The sequence below is a fragment of the Peromyscus leucopus genome, chromosome 16_21, assembly GCF_004664715.2.
Source record: "Peromyscus leucopus breed LL Stock chromosome 16_21, UCI_PerLeu_2.1, whole genome shotgun sequence".
NCBI lineage: Eukaryota > Metazoa > Chordata > Mammalia > Rodentia > Cricetidae > Peromyscus > Peromyscus leucopus.
Window position 1 is genome coordinate 40,754,558 of NC_051084.1, and position 21,639 is coordinate 40,776,196.

The following is a 21,639-nucleotide window of genomic DNA, read 5'->3' on the forward strand; positions in this document are numbered from 1 at the left end:
ATGGAATTCAATAAAGAGAAACATGGAAGGGAGTGAAAGCTGAAATAAAGATGGAATTGAAAAACTCAGCAACTCAATAAGAAACTCATGGGAAAGCCTCCCAAGTAGAGCAGATCAAAGAGAAGATGGAATATCAGAACTTGAAGATAGGGGAATTAGAACACACAAGCAAAAAATATGGAAAAAAGTTAAAACTCAGGAAGAGGAACACACAGAAAATGTAGGACACCATGAAAAGCCAAAGCTTTGAATTATAGTCATAGATAAGGGAAAAGTCAATGATAGACCAGATCATCAGCAAGATCATAGAAGAAAACGTCCCCAAACTAAGAAAAGACACACCCATACAGATACAAGAAGTACACAGAGCACCAAATCAAAAAGACCAAAAAAGGAAATCCCCATGGCATATCATACTTAAAACACTAAGTACAAAATGAAGACAGAGCACTGAACGCTGTGAGAAAAAACCCAATCCACATACAGTGAGTGCCCTGTTCTGTTCCTTGCTCTCCCATACTTAGGCACACCCTCCTGACTTCACAGAATGAGTACCCTTTTATGGGGGTAGGTTCGCAGCAGCACCCTGGGAGGGTCTAGGTAAAGGCATCCAGAATGTTTCCAAATCCTTGTAAGCAAACATGTCACCCCCTCCCCAAAAGCAGAAAAGTTCCCGGATTTGGAGAAGACAATAGGTCCAAGACGTGCTCAGTGTAACAGCAGTGGCAGGCTTCCCGGGGGCATCCACCTGAGACTCTGTCTCATTCCCTCAAAGACTTATTCTCTAGTGAGGTGGGCCTTGTTTTTGCTCACTCTGTCTCACCAGGCTCCCCAGAGAGCCAGTTCCAGTGTGAAACCCCTTCTCTGCTGAATGACGTAGGCTGAGTTTTAGAAATCAGCTTTGAGTTATGTCTTATGACAGCATTATAAACCATTCACAGTCAAATTTCAAGAAATCTAAAAACCTAAACCTCAAGAGACTCTACTCTGAGAAAGAACATGGTCCATGTTTTTTTTTTTTTTTTTTTTTTTTACTCATAGCCAAAGCAGGATGTCTAGCAGACAGTATAGATGCTTCTACACACATGCCGTTTTTAGATATTTGGAAGCACGTGTCTGGATGAGTTAGATAGAAGAACCCCATTCCCACCCAGCCTGGTGGAATAAGGTGAATGCTCCTTTTAGAGTCAATAGGGATTAAAAACCAGTTTCACTATCCTCCTGCCTCAGCCTCCCACGTGCTAGGACTATAGCCTAATGCCATCACAGTGCTCTAATGTAGATGGTTCCTTCTACAGCTACTTTAGCAATGGATGCAGATGGAGGAATGGAGTTGATTAGGGCAGCGAGGGAAAGAAGAAAAGGCACGCAGAGAGACAGGTGGACAGAAAAAACCAGGACTAGACGGACTGGGCTCTCTGATGGAGAAGCCGCAGCATCCCTGAAACTCAGTGTGGTTATTATACAGTTGAATGGGGAGGCAGGGTTTTTGCATATAGCTGAACAAAGAGGTGGGTTTGGCTAATCTTGGTGGGAGCAGTCTCCAGTGAGGCTACAGTGGGCATTTTCTACACACACTATCAACATTCACTTGGATCGGAAGGGAAGGCTTTGCCATTTTCCCCCAGGCCTAAGGCAGTAGGGTCCTTGGCATGGTGGGTTCATGTCAACAGCATAAGTTCACTCAGGCCTTCACACATTAGGTGATTCCTCTGCTTCCCACAGAGATCTGCTTTGGCCGCAGGTACACATTTCTGTTTGTAAGGTATCTCTGTCTCTATACCCTGCAGTCAATGTTTATTTATTCCTGAGATCACAATGATCTCGGGGGTAGGGCCTGGGGACTGTCACATGCTGCTGATGCCTTTGAGCAGTAATGATGATATTTCTGATTCAGCACAATAGGGTGCCAGCCATTAAACCTACTTAAGCCATTTCCACGGCTGCATTTCATTTTATGATACCAATAGGTCAACTTTTTCACTGAGCCCCACGATGCTTTTGCAAGCACTTTGCCTGAGCTAAACAAATTAGGTGCAAAACCATCCTGTGTGTGAGGCAGGAAAGTGCTGTGAGGTTATTCGTGGGAAGTGTCTGAGGATTACAAAACAAAGTCAGTATCATAAAAAAAAAAAAAAGTGGATCTTTTGCTTCAGTGTCATGCTCTTCCATAAAAGCATCTCTAAGAAGCTTTCAAATGTTGCATTTTCCCCCAGGCATTAGATGGCTTCATCATCGCGGTGACAACAGACGGCAGCATTATCTATGTTTCCGACAGTATCACGCCTCTCCTTGGGCATTTACCGGTGAGTTTCCTCTCCAATGGCCTTGGCCGGTGCACATTTTCATATTTTCCTGGGGAAGCATTCAGATCTCAGATGAGAAGTGGTGCAGGTATAGGGAAGCTGTGTGTGAGAAGGAGGTGCATGGAGAGTTAAAGAGAGTCCAACTTATGCAGAACCAAACCAGGCCCAAGATCCTGGGACAGGTGAAGGGCAGGAGAAGGCGTGTATCAGCCTGAAACGGGCACGGAACCATGATCTCATCAGGCCCAGGGCTGCAGTAGGGATGGGACTGACATAAGCCTGTCTCGGGGCTGTTAACAGAGCTCAGAGGACAGCAGATGTCCCCGGTCAATGAGAGCTGATTAAGGAAGGGGAGACAGATGGCTCATGTAAGATATGGTTTGGAGCTCTGGAGACATGTATGAGATTGCAAGTAGGCTGTGACTCTAATCACAGCTCTTGGCAGCAGCAATGATTCCTGGGAGTTGAAATTCTCTAGCGGGACACGGTGGGACCAGTGTTGTGAGGGCCTTGGGGAATGAGAAGGGACTGCACGGGTAGAGAGGAGTGGGCAGCTCTGCAGCCATGGATGGACGATAGGGGCTTGGGTGTGGGGTGGCTGCAGGTCCCTCTGTTCCTTCTCCCTCCCTTCATCTGTCTTCCTTTCTCCTGCCTTCTTCCTCCCTCCTCTTTATAAGCCTTGATGGCTCCTTGATACCAATAGCTCAACATGAAGTCACTTGCAGATCTACACCAGGCTAGATGAGGATCCACCCTCGAGGACACCTCAAGCCTTTTCCCAGCATCCCATTTCTTGCCCTGCCATTATTGATTGCCACAGCATGTGGCCTGAAATGTCAGCTCCACTAGGAGCCACGCGTGTGAGTGGGGGATAAGCATCCTCTCTTCTTGGTCCTAACCAGTTTGGCAGAACCAGTCACCTCAGTCCTAACCCTTGCATTCAGATGGTTAGGCCTCCAGTTTATGTGGCAAGCAGGGTAGTAGCTTTCCCTGGATTAAGCCAAAAGAAATCCGAGGCCAGCATGAGGCTAGGGAACTCTGGCCTCCTCTTCATAGCCCTGCCAGGCCAGGAGGCAGCATGATCTTGCTCCATGGGCAGCTTCTGTCTGTCTTGCATTGATAAGCCCTACTCTGGTGGGAGCTCAGGGCTCCTTCTACAATTGTCCTGGCCTATTGGTTCCTCAGAAGTGTTCTCCCAAGCCATCACATCTGCAGATGGTTTTGTGTGCCTACGGAACTATCATTTGAATTCTTCTGCTGTCCCTGTGTCTTAGGTCTAGAAGATACTTTCGATCTCTCTGGGTGGGCGCCTTTCCCATGACATCAACGGTGTCTGGATGCCTTTCCCAGGGCATCACAGGTATCATCCCTGTGTCCTGATGCCAGAGTAGGATGGTCAGGTGGGGTGTCTCTTTGGGGACAGCTGTTGGAAGAGGTTCCTTCTGGTCTTGAAGGATGCTGAAGTGCATCCACACCTTGACCTTTGTCTCAGTCAAGAGGGTGATAATGGATGCAGGAGCGACTTCTGCTTTCCCCGATGTGGCTTCTTGGGGCTTATCTGAGGATAACTGGGGAAAGAGGAGGAGATGAGGTATCTCTCTGGGGAGAGCTTCTATTTTGCTTTGAGGGGCAAAGACAGACCGGGATGGGCCCTGACCGAAAACAGCCAAGTGTGACCTGCTTTCTGGCTGGGAAGGAAGGCCAGAGCCCAGAGCTGCTTGGGTAAACGGGGTTACTCTTCTGCTTTATGCCTTCATGATTATCTGATGACCCAGTTGCTATATGTGGCAGAGGGAACTTAGTAATCTTTCTGACTTGAAATTTTGGAGCCCTTCGGGACTTGAGAAGTCATGTTCTAAGTGGAAGGACCAGAAATGACTTTAACTCTGCCTTTGTCAAGCTCCTGTGTGTGTTCATTACGCATCTATCTGTAGAGACTCACCTCTCGACACACACACAGCAAGGCCCCAGTAGGGCTGAGCCCTGGAATGGGAGGTCCAAGAGCTTAGCCTTGATTTACGGTTGCCTTTCATTATCTGGCTTTCACCGGGGTCTTCCTTTGCAAGTGGGGTGGCCGAGCTTTTGAGAGCAGACATTTCCCTGGTTCCATCAGCACTCTACTGTTTCTTCTGGGAATCATTCCTCTATTGCTTCCAGCTTCCAGCTGAGGAAGCCCAGGGGCCCAGCCAGTGAGGGCAGAGCAGGGGCTGAAACAGGTGCTGCTGTGACAAGGCCACGCTGGTCACCATTTCACTCTGGTGTCTTCCCGGTGCCAAGAACGTGGATTGCAGCTTGGGAATCGATTTGGTTCTTACTTTCTGGCATGAGACCAGGACCTGTCTGTAGAGTACTTAGTGTTTGTAGAAGCCTTGTGAGGGTGACTTTCCTTCAGGATTTCAATTAGAGAACTTCCACCTGTTCAACCATTCGGAACAAACACTTATTGAGCACTCACTGGACAGCGAGTTTCTGTGTATTAATATCTGTAAAGCATTTGGAACAGTCTCTTGCTCTCCTTACTGATCTCACAGTAATGCCATTAAGGTCATTACCCCTGTGCACAGATGAGAAAACATGGCAGTACAGAGAGGTCAAGTAATTGACCCACAGTCCCTCAGGCAGTCAGGGGTGTGACTGTGATGTGAACTGGGGCAATGGCTTAACCCAGAGCCAGGAGCTTAATCATTGCTCAGAACTTTCCAGAGGACAGAAAAAAAAAGGTGCCAGCTACCCAGGTTATGGTGAGTGGTGAGGAACTGGAAGCCAGTCATTCTACAGAGGAGGTGACCATTGAGAAAAGGTATGGCTGGCTGGGGACAATCAGGATGAGGGGCAGGAGACCATAGTTCCCGACAGCAGACCCCTGCTATGTCACTTAGCAGAGGCCGGCATGCCAAGGTCCAGTCCCACAGTCCCCTTGGTAGCTGGGATGAGAGGGTCCATGTGGAGAAAAATCAACCATAATCCTTCCCATGAGTGAGTGAACTTCAAGGCTCTGTTTCCTTCTTCTTGGTGTGATAAAGTTCCTGATAGATTCTCATACAGTGATTTCCTGATGAAACATCATTCTCAGTTTGGCAAAGGAAAAAAAAAAAAGAATAAAACAAGGCAAAAACACACCCAAAGTAGAAAGTGATTTTAAGATAAAAGCATTTTTTTCCAGTGGTGTTCACATCAACAGTTGGCCTTTCTCAGTGTCTAGAATGAACACAGACAGTCAAAGCAGAAATGGTGGTGTGTGTTTGTGTTTGCGTTTGTGTGCCTGTCTGTGCCTCTGTGTGTGTGTGTGTGTGTGTGTGTGTGTGCGCGCGTGCGTGCGTGTGTGTGTGTGTGCGCGCGCGCGCACGCGCGCGCATTTCTGGAAGCCCAGGGCTAAAGGGAGCGTCTGAGATGGCAGACTTTCAGGAGAAATGCTAGGAAAGCAGGCTGCACGCAAAGGACAGAATTGGGAAACAGTCTGGCTATGGAGGAACCACGGTTGGTAGGCATGATCTGGGTTTCCTGTTTGGACTTTTTTTTTTTTAAGTTACCATCCTGGTTCCCTTTTCTGGTTTGTTTGCAAGCAAATGTGGTGCTTGCCTGAAACAATGGATCATTGTGTGTTCTGCAGATAGAAATCATGTCCCCAAGCCTGGTGTCCCCATGCACACCTTAATCCCAGCACTTGGGAGGCAGAGCCAGGCGGATCTCTGTGAGTTTGAGCCAGTCTGGGCTACAGAGCGAGATCCAGGAAGGGCACCAAAACTACACAGAGAAACCCTGTCTTGAAAAAATAAAAAAATTTAAAAAAAATTTAAAAAAAGGAAGAAAGAAGTCATGTCCCCAGCCCTGAGCATGGTGCTGTGTGTCTCGGTGGTTATGAAAAAGACACCAGCTTCCTGACTGGGCCTGCCATATGGGAGCAGCTGCCTGCACACAGCTTGTCAAGGTGGGCATGCCTCAGAAGAGAGAGAGGCAAGCACGCAGATATCCCCCAAAGGAAATACACTAAGATTAAAGAAGTCTGTAGGCTGAAAAATACTTTCCTTTGAGTTAGTTCTGCAGGTTAAAGCTCCATTGAGAACAACATACATGATTATCACAAATATGTGGGCAAGTTCCCATGAGGTTCTCAGTCGGGAAGCCAGTCACATAAAAGGGAAGGTTCAGCCTCTGGCTTGCGTTCTGGTAAAATACAGCTGCAAGGCCAAGGCCAGCAGACCCACTTTCCCGGAAACAACCTCCCCCAACCCCCTGCAGGAAATGCCTACCGCCATGTCATCAAGGCCATGTCATCAAGGCCACGTCATCAGAGGGCGCCAAGGCAGAGAGCCCAACACACGTGATTGCAACTTGAAATTGATCAAGGATTGCAAGTCCAAGCCTCCACAGTGTGTGTGTGTGTGTGTGTGTGTGTGTGTGTGATATCTCTAGAATTTAAATTAACGACTAAGTGAGCAAGGACATGCATGTAGAACATCCATCCAGGTTAAGAGCCAGAACCCACCTGCGACCATCTGCCGCTCTCTCGTCACACCCCACCTCTGCCTAGAGACAACGGTCTTCCTAAGTTTTCACATAACTACTTGCTTGTTTGCTTTGCAGTTTTATTAATGCTGAATTGTTTGCTGAGCTGCAATTTAGTAAAAATTAAGGATCTCATACCCCAAATATTCCCCCTACCCTTTTTTATGGTGTGCTTATTTGCATAAATTTTCATATGGATTTATATTTGCATATTGAAATATCTTGAGGATAGACCCAAATCTAAACAAACAAACAAAATACATCAATGCTTCATCTGACATTTGTAGCCTGAGGAAAGTTTTAGGGAGTATTTTAAATTATTCCATGCATTAGAATTTTTCTAAAAGTTTCAGATTTGGGGGTGAAGATCTGGCTCAGCAGTCAGGAGCACTGGATGCCCTTCCAGAGAACCCACATGGCAGTTCACAACCATCTGTAATTCCAGTTCTAGGGGATCCAACGCCCTCTTCTGGCCTTGGTGGGCACTGCACACATATGGTGCACAGACATATATGCAGGCAAAATACCCATACACATAATTTTTTTTTTTTAAATCCCAAGAAAATCAAAAAGTTTCAGTTTTGGGCTTTTGGATCAGAGATGCTCAAGTTGTGTTGCCTTTGTTTATCTTCATATATGTGGAATCAGAAAAGCAGATTATGAAGCTGGTGTAGTGACCCAGCAAGTCAAAGTGCTTGCCACACAAACCCAACGACCTGAGTTAGACCCTGGAACCTGAGGGATAGAGAAGCACCTCAGCGATTAAGAGGGCATACTCTTTTTCCAGAGGATCCAAGTTTGATTCCCAGCACCTGCATTTGGTGGGCAGCTCAAAACCTCCTGTAACTTCAGTTCCAAAGGATCTTAAGTCTCTGGCCTCCTCCATACTCCACTATACACACACACACACACACACACACACACACACACACACACACACACACATTCACATTCACATTCACATACACGGATAGACACATGCACATCATTTTAAGAGCAAGAGCCCAAGAGCCCTTGAAAAGGTTAAAAGATAGAACCAACTCCCTTAAGTTATCTTCTGATCACTATAGGCATACTATGGCATGTACTGTCCACCACACACACACACACACACACACACACACACGCACACACACACACAGAGAGAGAGAGAGAGAGAGAGAGAGACTAATAATAAAGTTGAAGGTTTTTTTAAGATCAAACAATAATAATAATAAAGAGACTCGTGTGACTTCTCAGCTTTATTCGTGAGCTCCAGAGCAGTCATTGGTTTCCATTACAGTGCAGACCCCATTGTAAGAATGGACTCCAGTTCTTGCTTGTGTGATTTCTCTCTAGTGCTTCCTGGTGAGCAACATATAGATTAACAGAAATGGGACGGCTATGATAGGACGTTATCCATCACCACCCATCATCATCCATCACTAACCACAATATCCATATGCAGCATATATCTTGCATTTTGGAACTTTCCTATTGGATTTTGACTTTCTCTGTAACCCATGGCAGGCATTCTCATCATCGTCTGGATACTGGTTCTCAAGGAGTATTGCTCCAGTCACCTCTTATGAACCCCACCCTGCTGTAGTGGAGATACCTGAACACAGCATATGACACCTGACACTAGACAGAAGAGGTTGACAGCAGAACCTGAGTTGCACATGCCCAGAACCCAGGGGAAGGGAACACTGTGCATCCAAAGGGCTGTGGGGGCTGAGCTTTTTGCATAGATGCAGGAGGATTCAGAGGGAGACTTGTAGTAACAAGATGGGAGTATGCACCCAGATTCTAGCTAGCTCCTTTGAGCAATTCTAATTGCAGAGGATGGCACCAAATCCTCGATCCTGGAATGAGCAAGAGCTATGCCTGGTCTCTTGACAAGAGGAGCTTTCAGTTAAGCTGCCCAGGCTTCCAAATAGCAAGAACGCACACCACATAACGTTGAGCCTCAGTCTGGAGCCTTTTAGCATAGATAGCTAACTGTAAACACTGCCTCTTCGTGTGGCTTTACCTTTTCTCTCTCTTTCGGATACGTTGGTGAACAGAAGTGTTCTTCCTTTGTGTTTGCCACTTTCATGTTCTGCTGTTCTTTCATTGAACCATGGTCAAAGTGATTTCTCTACTGCCTTCTGGGAGTTTGAGTGTCTGGCCATGAGTTTGATCTGAGACTCAGATAAATCTCAGTATTTCAAGCATGTTTCCAGTTGGCTATTTCCTTTGCCTTGGTCAAAGCGTTTAGGATTCCCCTTAGCTTATCGGCATCTTCTCACTATTAGGCAACCCTGGAACCTCTCAGGTTGACCTTTTTGCCTGTAGCCAATACATAGCTTCAGCTAGAACTGTGACAGCCCTTCGAGGACATTCTAGAGCTGAATGCTCACCCAACCCTCTTGCAGACCCCCAGCCATCTTGAAGTTGCTCTTTGTACAGGCTCACTACACTTAGCTGGCTGCCTTTGAACTGGCGTTACCTGTTCAAGCAGCAGAGGCTTCCTGTGTTCACAGCAGTCTCAGCTCATCTTGAGACTCCTAAGGTTTGGCAAGGAGAGACCTGAGAACAGCACAGTGTGGTGCTCAGGTGAGGTCTTCCCCAGGAAGGTCCCGAGTGGGGCTAACTCCTAGATAGATCAGCCCAGGGTCTACTACCCCCACCCCCTCACCCCCCCACCCCCCACCCCCACCCCCACCCCCACCCCCCGCCTCCCACAGGTAAGGGATGCTCCCGGGGAGGAGTCAGATTGGAGGATGACCGCAGATGGGGTGGTCCCTCCTTCCTCTCTGGAATTGCTATTATTTTAATCAGCAGCGCTCAGCTCATTGAGGAAACCATTCAACTGCAGGTGTCACGTCCTCTTCCATCAGCCCTGGGGTTGAAACTTGCAAACCATCCCTGTTTGGGGCAGCTTTTAGCATGTGAAAATGGCATCAGAGTAGATCAAGTGCAACCGTACATGAGACCTCAGAGCAGCACTGAGCCCTTGCTCAAGTGTCAGCCGACCAGAACCTCACAACCTCCTCTATACCCCACGGACCCTACCCCGTTCATTCGTCTTTGCTCCACACAGACATTCATCCTTGTGCCCCACAGCCCTCGAGCCAACGGCTGCTCTTCCACATGAGGACCCAAAGGCCTCTCACTCTGCCACCCCCAGGATTTAGATGGAGCCCTCGTTGAAAAGACTACGGAGTGACTTGGGGTTCTCGGGAGTCTGAAATATCTTTAGAAAGAAAGGCTACTGTCATCTGGATGAGCATTAGTCATATGCTAAAAAGCACTGGAAGGAACTGGCTTAAAATAAAATCATGAGCACCAGAAGGGAGGTAGTGAAAGCCAAGCGGAGAAAGGATGGAACGGGCTGGTGAAGGGTATCCGTAGGGTCTGTTGATGGAGACAAGAACTTACGTCTCCAGTGTAAGCCACCTGAGTCCTTTCTTTCCTAATTCCCAGTCAGCCAGCCACCTTGTCCATAGTCCTCACACCCACTAAAATGCTGGCTCCAGGAGTGGGGGGACTTTGCCTGCTCTCTACTGCTTTTCTCAGTCTCCCAAATGGAGTTTGACACCCCGAAGCCCTCAGTAACGCTGGCTGGAGTTTAGCAGTGAATCGAGAGCTGCGGATCCTGTCCCTGCTCCCTGTCCCCTTCCTTGTTTCTGTTCACACTCTGAGCATCTCTAATCCAGTTTTTGGTGTCCTGCCCTTCAGACGATAGAAGTGGGATCTCTTTATGAATTGCAAGATGCTCTTCAAACTTATAACAGGGTGGTGTCCTGATGAACCCATCTGCAGTCTGTGATGATCATTAAGTCAGAAATGCATGACATGGACCCGGGTCTGTGCCTTGGCTTGGTATGCTAAGACACGATGGAGTTTCCCATCATGATTATGAACCTGACTTGGGCAATAACTCCCTGCCGCTGCCCAGCGTCTCTACCGAGGAGTAGACCACATATTTCTAGCCCAGGAAAAGATCCAAACTCAAAATTTTAAGTGCAATTTCTACAGAATGTGAATCAACTTGGGATTGGCAAATCAGAAAATTTTAAATCAGGGACTGTCTATCCTACCTCCCACCACCCGCTCTCAGAGTCTCAGTGCCCTCCTGGTACACTAACTCTTCCAGCCAGGACTCTGCATTCTCTTTGCAGCCTCCTCTTCCTACCTGCCCTCCCTGCTTCTACCCTCTGGCAACCGTGTGTGTGTGTGTGTGTGTGTGTGTGTGTGTGTGTGTGTGTGTGTGTGTGTTGACTTCTGTCTGGAGTCCCTTTCCACTCTGACCGTTGCCCAAACTCTATCCTACTCTTGGATCCCACCCAAGGAGTCCTCTTTCTGGGATTGTTCCCTTGGAGACTGCCTAGCACATCATTTGATGTCAGCTTTGATATCACTACCAATACTCAGGGTTCTCTGGGCACTTTTTAAAAATCTTCTCTCATGGGGCTGGCTGTCCAGCTGGCCCACAAGACATACCGGGGATCAGGGATATGGCACTGAACCAGCTCTGGGGTTCCTATGGATACAAGGGAAGCAGAGGACACCAGTCTGGGGTGTCTAAGCAAGAAAACATCACTGCAGTCTAGTTGTGTCTATATACATTCCCTGAGTGTTTGTTCAGCATACCTAGCATTTATAGAGTGTTTGCTGTACACTGTTTGGTCAGCAGTGTAGGCTAATGCAATCCTTAATTTCATCACATCTGATCCTTATCTTTCCTCTTTCTTGCATTTGAGGAAAGTGTAGCTTGTGAGGCAGACGGGGCCAATGTTTAACCTCTCTCTGGGACTCTTGGGGGCTTTGCTGTGACATGGAGGTGTGCTGATGACCTAGAAGAGGGGCTATCTTCACAGGCCCATAAACCAGCAGCTACAATACGACATAACAGAGTATTGGAGGAGGGGTCTGGGGTGAGTAGTTAGGAAGAACATGCTCAGAAAGGCAGCTGCAAGCTCCTTCAGAGGATGTGACTTCAAAGCTCAACAGCTCACTGAACACAAAGAAGGGGTGGGATGGCCGGGTCAGATGAAGGAAGGCCCGAGGAACCTGATAGATGGGGGAAAGGGGAGCTGGGAACAGTGGAGGAGCTGGGAACAGTGGAGGAGCTGGGAACAGTGGAGGAGCTGGGAACAGTGGAGGAGCTGGGAACAGCGGAGGAGCTGGGAACAGCGGAGGTGCTGGGAACAGTGGAGGAGCTGGGAACAGTGGAGGAGCTGGGAATAGTGGAGGAGCTGGGAACAGTGGGCAGGTAAAGAGTACAGAGCTTTAAAATTGTGCTGAGTAGAGCATCTGTTCTAAGGACAGAGGAAATCCAGGGACAGCAGCAAGCAAGGGGTGACTTGGTATGATCTAGGGCCTCTTCTGGATGCTAGGGAGGTCAGATTGGACAAGGACCAGCATTGGGGTGAGAAGCCCATTTTGTCCATTATCATTACCCAGGTAAGAGATGAAGGTGATCCAGATAGGTAGAAAGCACAGAGGGAGTGGACTGGAGGGAATCACAGGGAGTGACAATGCCAAGCAGCCCACGGACACTGTCCTGGTTGTTTGTTTTGACAACGTGACACAAGCCAGATAACTGTCTGGGAAGAGGACTTAATTGAGAAAAATACCTCCATCAGACTGGCCTGCAGGCAAACCTGTGGGAGCATTTTTCTGATTAAAGGTTTATGTAAGAGGGCTCAGCTCATGGGGGTGGGGTGGGGATACCACACCTGGGCAGGTGGTCAGGGGTTATATAAGAAAGCAGACTAGCTGGATAGTGGTGGCACACTGGGGAGGCAGAGGCAGGTGGATTTCTGTGAGTTCAGAGCCAGCCTGGTCTACAAATCAAGTTCCAGGACAGCCAGAGCTGCTACACAGAGAAACCTTGTCTTGAAAAACAAAACAAAAAAGCAGGCTGAGCAAGCCATAGGGAGCAAGCCAGTAAGCAGCATCCACGGCTTCTGCTTCAGCTCCTGCCTTGACTTTCTTCAGTGATGTACTGTTACCTACAAGTGTAAGATGAAATAAACCCTGCCCTGATTGAGTTCTTGTCCTGACTTCCTTTAATGATGAACAGTGATATGTAAGTGTAAGCCAAATAAACCCTTTTCTCCCAACTTGCTTTTGGTCATGGTGTCTCCTCACAGCAATAGAAACCTAGTTAAGACAAGTTGGTACCTGCGTAGTGGGGGTATTCCTGTGATAGACCTGTCTATGATTTGGGGAGGCTTGTGGAAGGACTTTGAAACTTTGAACTAGAAGCCAGAGAGTGTTGGGAGCTCAGGGGGACATCTTGGAGGAGCTTGTCAGGTAAGAATGTTGAGAACAGTGCAGAAGATGGAGGTCTGGATTGTGAAGTTTCAGAGGGAAGTTTAAAGACTACCTCAGGGCCGTTTGCTATTTTGAATTAAGATTCTGTCATTCTGGTCAGCTGGAGCTGAAGACTCAGCTATGATTAACAAGAGACCAGCACCATTGAAGTAAAACCTTTACGTTATTGGGACAATTGATGCTGGTTAGCTGGAGCTAAGAAATCAGTAGTGGTTAAGAAGAGACCAGCATCGTTGAGATGAAATCTTCTGGGAAGTGTTTCCTCAGAGTCAGCACACTGAAGCGGTGTTCCAGAAGTGGCTGAAGTTGGACCTTGTGCTGGCAGCTGAACTTGATAGTATAGAGTCACCCAGGTGGTACTGGTTTGGAAGGCATGAAGAGGTCATGGAGAGCAGCTGAAGTTTGGCACTGTGAGAGGCCAGGAGAGGCCATTGGTGAAGGTGCAGCCTCAGTGGCAGTTGAAGGTCCAGGTTGAAGGAGTCATGCATAGACGTTGAGGCTTGGCATCAAGAGAGCCTATGAGAGGCTATTGGTGAAAGGCTATTGGTCCAGTTGCAGCAGAAGACCCCAGCAGTTTTGGAGATGCCAGTACCATGGGACGGTACCAAGAATGGCAGCAGCAGTGGAGTGGAGCCAGCTGGAGTCTAGAAGACAAACTGTGTGTGCTGCAGAGGGCGGAGCCGGAGATGTGACCCAAGCTCTTTGGAGGAGCCCGGAAGATTGTGAGCGGGTCCCAGATGCTGGCAATTTCTTTTTTTACACTGTGGGAAGTTTCACTTTGCTTTGTTCAGATTGTGACTGTTCTTCCCTCTTGAAGTAAAAAGTACTTATTTTTTTTTTATTTTAAAGAAGCCCACAGTTGAGATACTTTACAGAGAAAGAGATTTGGGGTTTTACAGAGAATTTGGATTTTAAGAGACTTTTTTTTTTTTTTTTTGTTTTTTGTTTTTTGTTTTTTGTTTTTTGAGACAGGGTTTCTCTGTGTAGCTTTGTGCCTTTCCTGGAACTCACTCTGTAGTTCAGGCTGGCCTTGAACTCACAGAGATCTGCCTGCCTCTGCCTCCCGAGTGCTGGGATTAAAGGCGTGTGCTACCACTGCCCGGCGAGACTACATTTTTAAAGAGAAAAATTTTAAAGGGTTTGAATTTGTAAGACCGTGGTACTTTTTAAGTTGGGAAAATGTTTTATGTTGTAATGTCTTTATTTATGTGTGATCTTGGAGATGAACAAGAAAAGTTATGGCTTCACAATGATGTGTTTATGTGTCAAGTTGACGAGAGGTCAGTTGTACTGGCTGGATTTATGTCAACTTGACACAAACTGTAGTCATCTGAAAGGAGGAAACCTTCATTGAGAAAATACCTCCATAAGATCGAGCTGTGGGGCAGGCCTGTAGGACATTTTCTTAGTGATTGATGAGGGAGGGTCTATTCCGTTGTGGGTGTTGCCATCTCTGGGCTGGTGGTCCTGGGTTCTATAAGAAAGCAGGCTGAGCAAACCATGTGAGCAAGCCAGTAAGCAGCACTCCTTCATGGCTTCTGCATCAGCTCCCACCTACAGGTTCCTGCCCTATTTGAGTTATTGTCCTGACTTCCTTCAGTGATGAACTACCATGTAGAAGTGTAAGCCAAATATAAACCCTTTCCTCCCCAATTTGCTTTTGGTCATGGTGTTTCATCGCAGCATTAGAAACCCTAGCTAAGCCTGCCTGAGGTGGCATACACCTTTAATCTCAGCACTCAGAAGGCAGAGGCAGGTGGATCTCTAAGTACAAGGCCAGCCTGGTCTACAGAATGAGTTTCAGGACAGCCAAAGCTACACAGAGAAATCCTGTCTTGAAAAAAAAAAAAACTAAAAGAAAAAAAGAAAAAAGGAAAGAAAGAAAGGAAGGAAGGAAGGAAGGAAGAAAAGAAAGAAAGAAAAAGAAAAGTCTTGGCTAAGACACTCCCCTAATTGCTTTTGGTTGTGATATTTTATCACAGCAATAAAAACTGTAAGGTAAGCCGGGCGGTGGTTGCACACGCCTTTAATCCCAGCACTCGGGAGGCAGAGCCAGGCAGATCTCTGTGAGTTCAAGACCAGCCTGGGCTACCAAGTGAGTTCCAGGAAAAGTCGCAAAGCTACACAGAGAAACCCTGTCTCGAAAAACCAAAAAAAAAAAAAACAACTGTAAGGTAGACATTATCTAGGTGTGGAGATGGTGTAAGGAGACAAGGATGATCTGGATGCCTCATACATGGGTGATGTACCAGGTGACCTGGTGACCAATTAGCAATACCAAATGTAGAAACAAGAACCCTAGATGCGAAGAGGACAGGGTAGGGTTACGATGACATGGATATAACTATAAATCTATGGTCCTGGGGAATCTGAGTGGTTGATAGAAGCTTGGGCCTGTGTACTTGAAGTTGGTGGAGATTCAAGCTTAAGGATCTATACAGATGATACTAGAGCTACAAGAACAGATGTGTTTACTAAGGGAAGAGTGTGAGCCATGTAGGTCTCCTCACTGTGAGCTCCTTATCAAATTGTGGTACCTCAGTCACACTGGCTACCTCCCAAGAGTTCAGCATCTATGTCAGCCAGTGCCTGCTGTCATGAATCAAGGCTATACTCACTCCCATTCACTTCACTGGCAGTTCTGTGGGACACAGTTGTACCTAGACTGTATGTAGTATTCATTTTATACTCCCGCTGTCTGGGCACTCGGGAAACCGAATGAAACTCCATCAGTTAGGGGCCTGTGAGAAATAAACAACAGCTTTTGGCTGGGCTAAAGGTCCAGGGAACCCTATGTTCCCTTTATGTGATTGGCTCTCCCCAGGGCTCCTTACTGCCCCCACTGTCTCCAGCCAGAAGGCTGGAGTATTGGCCAACAGGACTCTCAGGGCAGGAGAGACTTGGTTCTTTGTACACGTGTCAGACTTGACACTTGGTTTTTCCTAAGCCCACAGACACTAGCACACATGCATGTGAGTGAGGGCAGAATCCTCCTGGCCAACAGCCCAACCCAACTGCAGTGGAAATACTTGAAACAAAACTGTGCTCCGCCCGGACCGTATGCAGACAGGACCCCTTTTCCATATCACTAGTCTCTAAATGATACAGGTCTGTGTAGGGCATTCACATCGCCTCAGGCACTATGAGGCTGTTAGAGATGATCTGAGGCCAGCCAGGTTCTGTGAGGATACTGCACCATGGATTCCACAGGAGATCCTTCAACAACAACCTCCTGAGGGTACTGGAGAGCAACTGAAAAGCCTTTAATGTTTTTATTCTTTAACGATTTCATACATAATGTATCGTGGTCATTTTCACCTCTGATTACCCCCTCTTTCATTTCCCTCCCACTCCTCTTGGGCCCTTTTTTCTAACCTATATGTCCCCCTTTATTCTCATGACTTTTTTGGTTTTGTTTTGTATGACCCAGTGAGCTTGAGCAGGGTGGTCTACATGAGCATGGGTGGGTGTGTGATCTACAGGATCATGGGCAAGTTACCGGTGGCTATACAACTGAGTTCCCCTTTCCTGGAAACCACTAACTGCCAATAACCAAAGACCACCCACCCTAAGGCTCTCCACAGTCTATGATGGGATGGTGATGGGGGCAGACATGTTGTACAGGTCTCGGGAAGATAACCACAGCTGTTATGAGTTCTCAAGTACAACAGCAATGTCATGTCCAGAAGACAGCTTCCCCATCCTCTGGCTCTTATGTTCCTTCCACACCCTCTTCTACAATGTCCCCTGAGCTACGGAGAGAGTCATATATAAATGTCCCTGAATCTTACTTTTTAATCTGTAGATTTGCAGCTGGCTAAGCCCAGAGCCTCATGCATTCTAAGCAAGCACTCTCTCGCCGAGACACAGTCCCAACCCCCGGTATGGAGGAGGGGGTCCATGGAGATCTTCACAGACCATGTGGTCCTCCTCAATTTTCATCTCTAAATCAGTCCTGAGCTTCCAAGTACTCTCAGGCTCTGCCTTCTCTGAAGTTCATTAGGTCGAGCGTGTGCCTTTTCTCTTTATTTTCTCTTGCAGTCGGATGTCATGGATCAGAACTTGTTAAATTTCCTTCCAGAACAAGAACATTCTGAAGTTTATAAAATACTTTCTTCCCATATGCTTGTGACGGATTCCCCCTCCCCAGAATTCCTAAAATGTAAGTTCGCCTTCCGGGTGGTGTTATTAAATCTAAAGGCAAGAATTTAGCTCTAGCTCATGAAAGGAGGTCAGAATGAGTTAAGAAGGGAGGACTAATTTTAAGAATAATTTTCCTCGTGACTCAGAACATTAGATCCTCTGAGGTATATTTTAAGTTGAAGCTAAAACTGGAACTTGGAGCATGTAAGACATTTTAGCTTTTATGTTGAAAGGTTGCAAGTACAGCTTCAGAATGATAACATGTTTCGCATGTACGACAAGAGATGCCTTTTTACATGAGGGTAATAAATAGGGCAAAAATCAGTGAGCAATCTACTGATTTTAGGGAGTGCTAAAATGTAAAGTTTCTGTGATAGCAAAGTAATCAACTGCTAATTGAATAATTAGGTCGGAAATCCATATTCTGTCCTCCCGTGCCTGTCATCTGGCTATTTATATACATGGGCAATTTTATGGAAGTTTGAGGTTTATATCAAAATATTTGGCAACCTAGATAGAAGGCGGGCCCCGGTGCCTGCTTACCACGCGCCGCTTAACGAAGCATACGCAAATGCAGGCGGTAGCAAAGATGCTTGCATTTGCTCAAGCCCCAGTCCATTTCCATGCATAATTGGTCCCGTCGTACATCTGATTTTCCTTCAAAGCAAAGCAAAAAAGATTAAATTAAAGAGAGTGGCTCTATACGAGCAGCTTTATTTTAGTATGCCATGTGAAAACAACCAGAACTAATCGATGCCGACATAACCCACCACAGACATCTGTGAGCAAATTGACTAATTGGGTCCAAGTATAGCATGTGGAATATGTATGAGCTATGGAGAGAAAGGCCTGTAGCTTCCAGGGTTAGAAGTCTTGATCTGACGGTCCGTTCTAAGGAGAAAACCACGCAGGCCATGCGTGGAGTAAATCATAGAGGCACAACTTGTTTAGTCTGGAGTCTGTATAACGTTCCTCTCCCTTTCTCTCCCCCCTTTAACGACCCAGCTGACAACGATTTAGAGTTTTATTGCCATCTTCTCAGAGGCAGCTTGAACCCAAAGGAATTTCCAACTTATGAATACATAAAATTTGTAGGAAATTTTCGCTCCTACAACAATGGTAAGCTTTAATTGTCCTACTCTTTTAACGGTGTCTTTTATCATGCAAAACATGCATATGAGGTCCTACAAATGATTTCATGTCTGCATTTGGATTTTCCTGTCCCCAGGACCGTATGTGTGTGTGTGTGTGTGTGTGTGTGTGTGTGTGTGTAAGTAATTCATCAGTGTTCTCTCCCATTCAAGAACACATACATACACCAGTTTGTGCTGGTGTCCACATGCACCCTGAATTGTGTGAGATCTGTTTACTTGTTTTCAGGCTGGTGGGATAATCCTATGCGGTGAGAAATAGTTTTCAGTTAATACAGAACAGGCTCAGCCTGCATACTCCACCAGACAGGCCTGAGTTGTGACACCCAGGTCTGTCTCCTTGCTCCCTATGTGTTTTCTCTCCTGAACAGTCCTGCTGTGAGCATGATTTAATAGGTCTGGTTCATGGGTCACTAACTCACTAACACTGAAGGGACTGTTTTACCATGAGCTAGGAATCTACATTGGATCAATTATCAAGCAGAAGTCAGTCTTATTTTTCAGAAACTACCCAGACAACTAATTGCCCAAGCCCTAGCTGCAGAGACATGAACTCCAAACTAGACTTGAACACTCATTTTGACTTGTCATCCATGCAAAATGGGAAGGCAGGGTCTAATGCTAGAAATTGCCAAAGCAGATCCCACTCTGGCCAGAGCACAGGAAGGCCTGCTTCTTAAGTGGCTGTGGCCCTCAAACTCAACACAAAACAGATACCATCAGAAAAGCTAATGTTTCATAAAAACAACAAAGAAAAAAAAGAGACAGCGTTGATGGGGAGTCAGGGCGGAGGAGAGAAAAGGAGAAGGGAACGAAACCAGAGGAAAACAGAATAGGATGCTGAGCTGCGGAGCTGAGGAGGAGGAGGGCCTGTGGGAGGCACAGAGAACACTCGAGAACAGTTCTAACTTCTGCTGCATTCGTTACTACTGTTTGACTTGGGACCCGCTTGAGGCTGTTACCCCAGCCAAATTAGTCCCAGGTTCTAACGGAACAAGCCAAAGTCATGGCACCACATTCAAGTGCTGAGGCTGACCGGGATTTTTTCCATCCACCCTAAATGATCCTTGGCTGCATGGTATAAACATGCATGCTTCATTTAAAGGGCTTCAAGGAGATGCTAAGTAGAGGAAACCTGCCAGAGTGATTTTCAGGTCCTTGTCCAGGGATTTTTGCCTGGAGAACGGCCTCCATGGCTGGCTTGGTCCTTCAGAGGACCAATCCATCCAGGGATCCGTGTGACTATGATGGTAAGGGGGTGGGGTGAGTGGAGGCATCCGTTCTCCTATGTGGACCCCTCAGTCTGAATGAAGCCAAGGCCTGACCGTGTCTGATCTGGATGATCAGAAAGGCATGGGCAAGCTTCATGAGAGAACATTAGGGAGCCATCCCATAGAAGATACTGGTAGCTTGCAGGCTGCCCAAATGAAGAAGTTGACACCTGGTAGAAAAGCCAACATTGTGCCAAACCCAAAGCAGTGATTCCTTGGATGAGGCAGCTTGTCAAAGTGCAAATTCTTAGGCCTTGTTCAAAAATGCTAGTTCAGGGGACCCAAGGCCCAGGGTCATGCAGTTGGAAAGGCCTGGGAGGGATTCTGGCTCCAGGAGTCCTGGACTTTGTGAGTTCATTATTGTATCGTTCCCTAGATACTAATAATATTCCTTTCCAATCAGCTTTATCATTGAATATAAGTGGCCATTTAGAATAGGCTTTAAATGTGAATGCTGATTTGTTCGAACCTAAACCAAAGTACTGTATAATCCAGTCACCCCACTTCTTAGTATATGCCCCAAAGAAATGACATCAGGTGCTTGAAGAGGTGTTTGTTACAGCTGTGTAAACAGCAGCATTAGTTGCCATTCCCAAGAGGCAGAAGCAGTCCAGTGGTTCATCTGTGGGTGAATGGATAGGAAAAAAAAGTGTACAATATTCTTACAGTGGATTATTACTCAGCCTATAAAAGGAGGGAAATTCTGGTGTATGCTGCAACATAGAAGAGCAGTGAAAAGCATTATGCAAAGTACAATAAACCTGTCATCAAAAGGCAAGCGTTGTGTGGTTCCACACATAGGAGGTACCTAGTGTACTTCAATCCATAAGGATAAAGTCAAGGGTGTGTGCCAAGGGCTGGGGGAGGGGCTAGTGGGGGAGTTGCTGAGTGGGTATAGAGTTTCCATTTTCTAAGGCAGAGTTCTAGAGATGGATGGTGGTAGTGTACAGGTATACTTGGCCCTGCTTAACTGCATATTTAAACACAGGTGTGGGTCTGGGACGGAGCTCAGTGGCATGTTCAGTCCCTAGCACCAAAAAGAAAAAAGCTAGGTGTTAAATTCTATAATGCAGCGATTTATCATAATATCTGAAACACGTGTGTCCATTGGCTGTAATGGCAAGTGCTACAGTCAAAGACTATCCTAAGTGGCCAAATGCATGGAGGGCTCTCAGACTGAGCACCATGGGATGCTGCTTTCCCATGGCCTCATGTCAACAGGGCACATGATCAGTTCAAAGGATAGCCTTTGGTTGGCTGGTGAGCAGCAATCCTGTACCCCATGAATTTACATTTCTCTTCCTAAAAAACCTTCCAAATAGCACTTTAAACCATCCTGTCATGCATCTCATCTTAGAAGCTTTCAAGGAAATAGGCAGGCTTCTTTCTGAATACCTGAGTTGTGTTTTATTTTTATTTATTTATTTTTTAAGTAGCAAGGCTTTATTCTCACTTCAAGCCAAGACAGTGTTTGTTTGCTTGTAAGAATGTGTGGAAATTATGTGTGACTTTTTTTTTAACTGTTGCTGCTATAAACATGCAGCATCAAAAGCAGAAATGTTGAAGCCAAGAACGCAGTCTCCCTCCAGAACCTCTATGTAAGCTGAAGTTAGAAAAGCTTGGCTGAGACGAGAGTCCCCAAGTGTCAAGGGAGACCTCGGCACAAATGCAAAAGACCTGAAGTGAAATGCGGAGGCGGGCTCCAGTTAGGCAAGAGACGTCAATTTTAATACCCCTTTCCACCACAGTAGGGTGACTGGGGATAGCCATAATGTTTTCCTCATTTAACATTCTAGAAGAAAAGACCTCAGTGTTCATCACCAAAAAAAAAAAAAAAAAAAAAAAAAAAATCATGTTTGAGGAGGTACCAATGCTTACCCTGATTTGAACATTGCACAGCATACATGAAACATCACCTGGTGCCTCCTTAGCATGTACAATTGCTAGGTGTCAACT

General features: G+C 46.5%; 1 protein-coding gene across 2 annotated transcripts in view; it reads left to right on the top strand.

Annotated features, from left to right (window-relative positions):
* Npas2 (neuronal PAS domain protein 2) overlaps window positions 1–21,639 on the top strand; it is a 183,075-nt gene that overhangs the window by 110,255 nt on the left and 51,181 nt on the right. For both annotated transcript variants that reach the window (XM_037199782.1, XM_028865753.2), the window contains exons 5-7: window positions 2,217–2,306; window positions 17,160–17,280; window positions 18,267–18,380. In XM_037199782.1, the coding sequence (XP_037055677.1) occupies window positions 2,217–2,306; window positions 17,160–17,280; window positions 18,267–18,380 (325 nt within the window). The remainder of the gene's footprint in view (window positions 1–2,216; window positions 2,307–17,159; window positions 17,281–18,266; window positions 18,381–21,639) is intronic.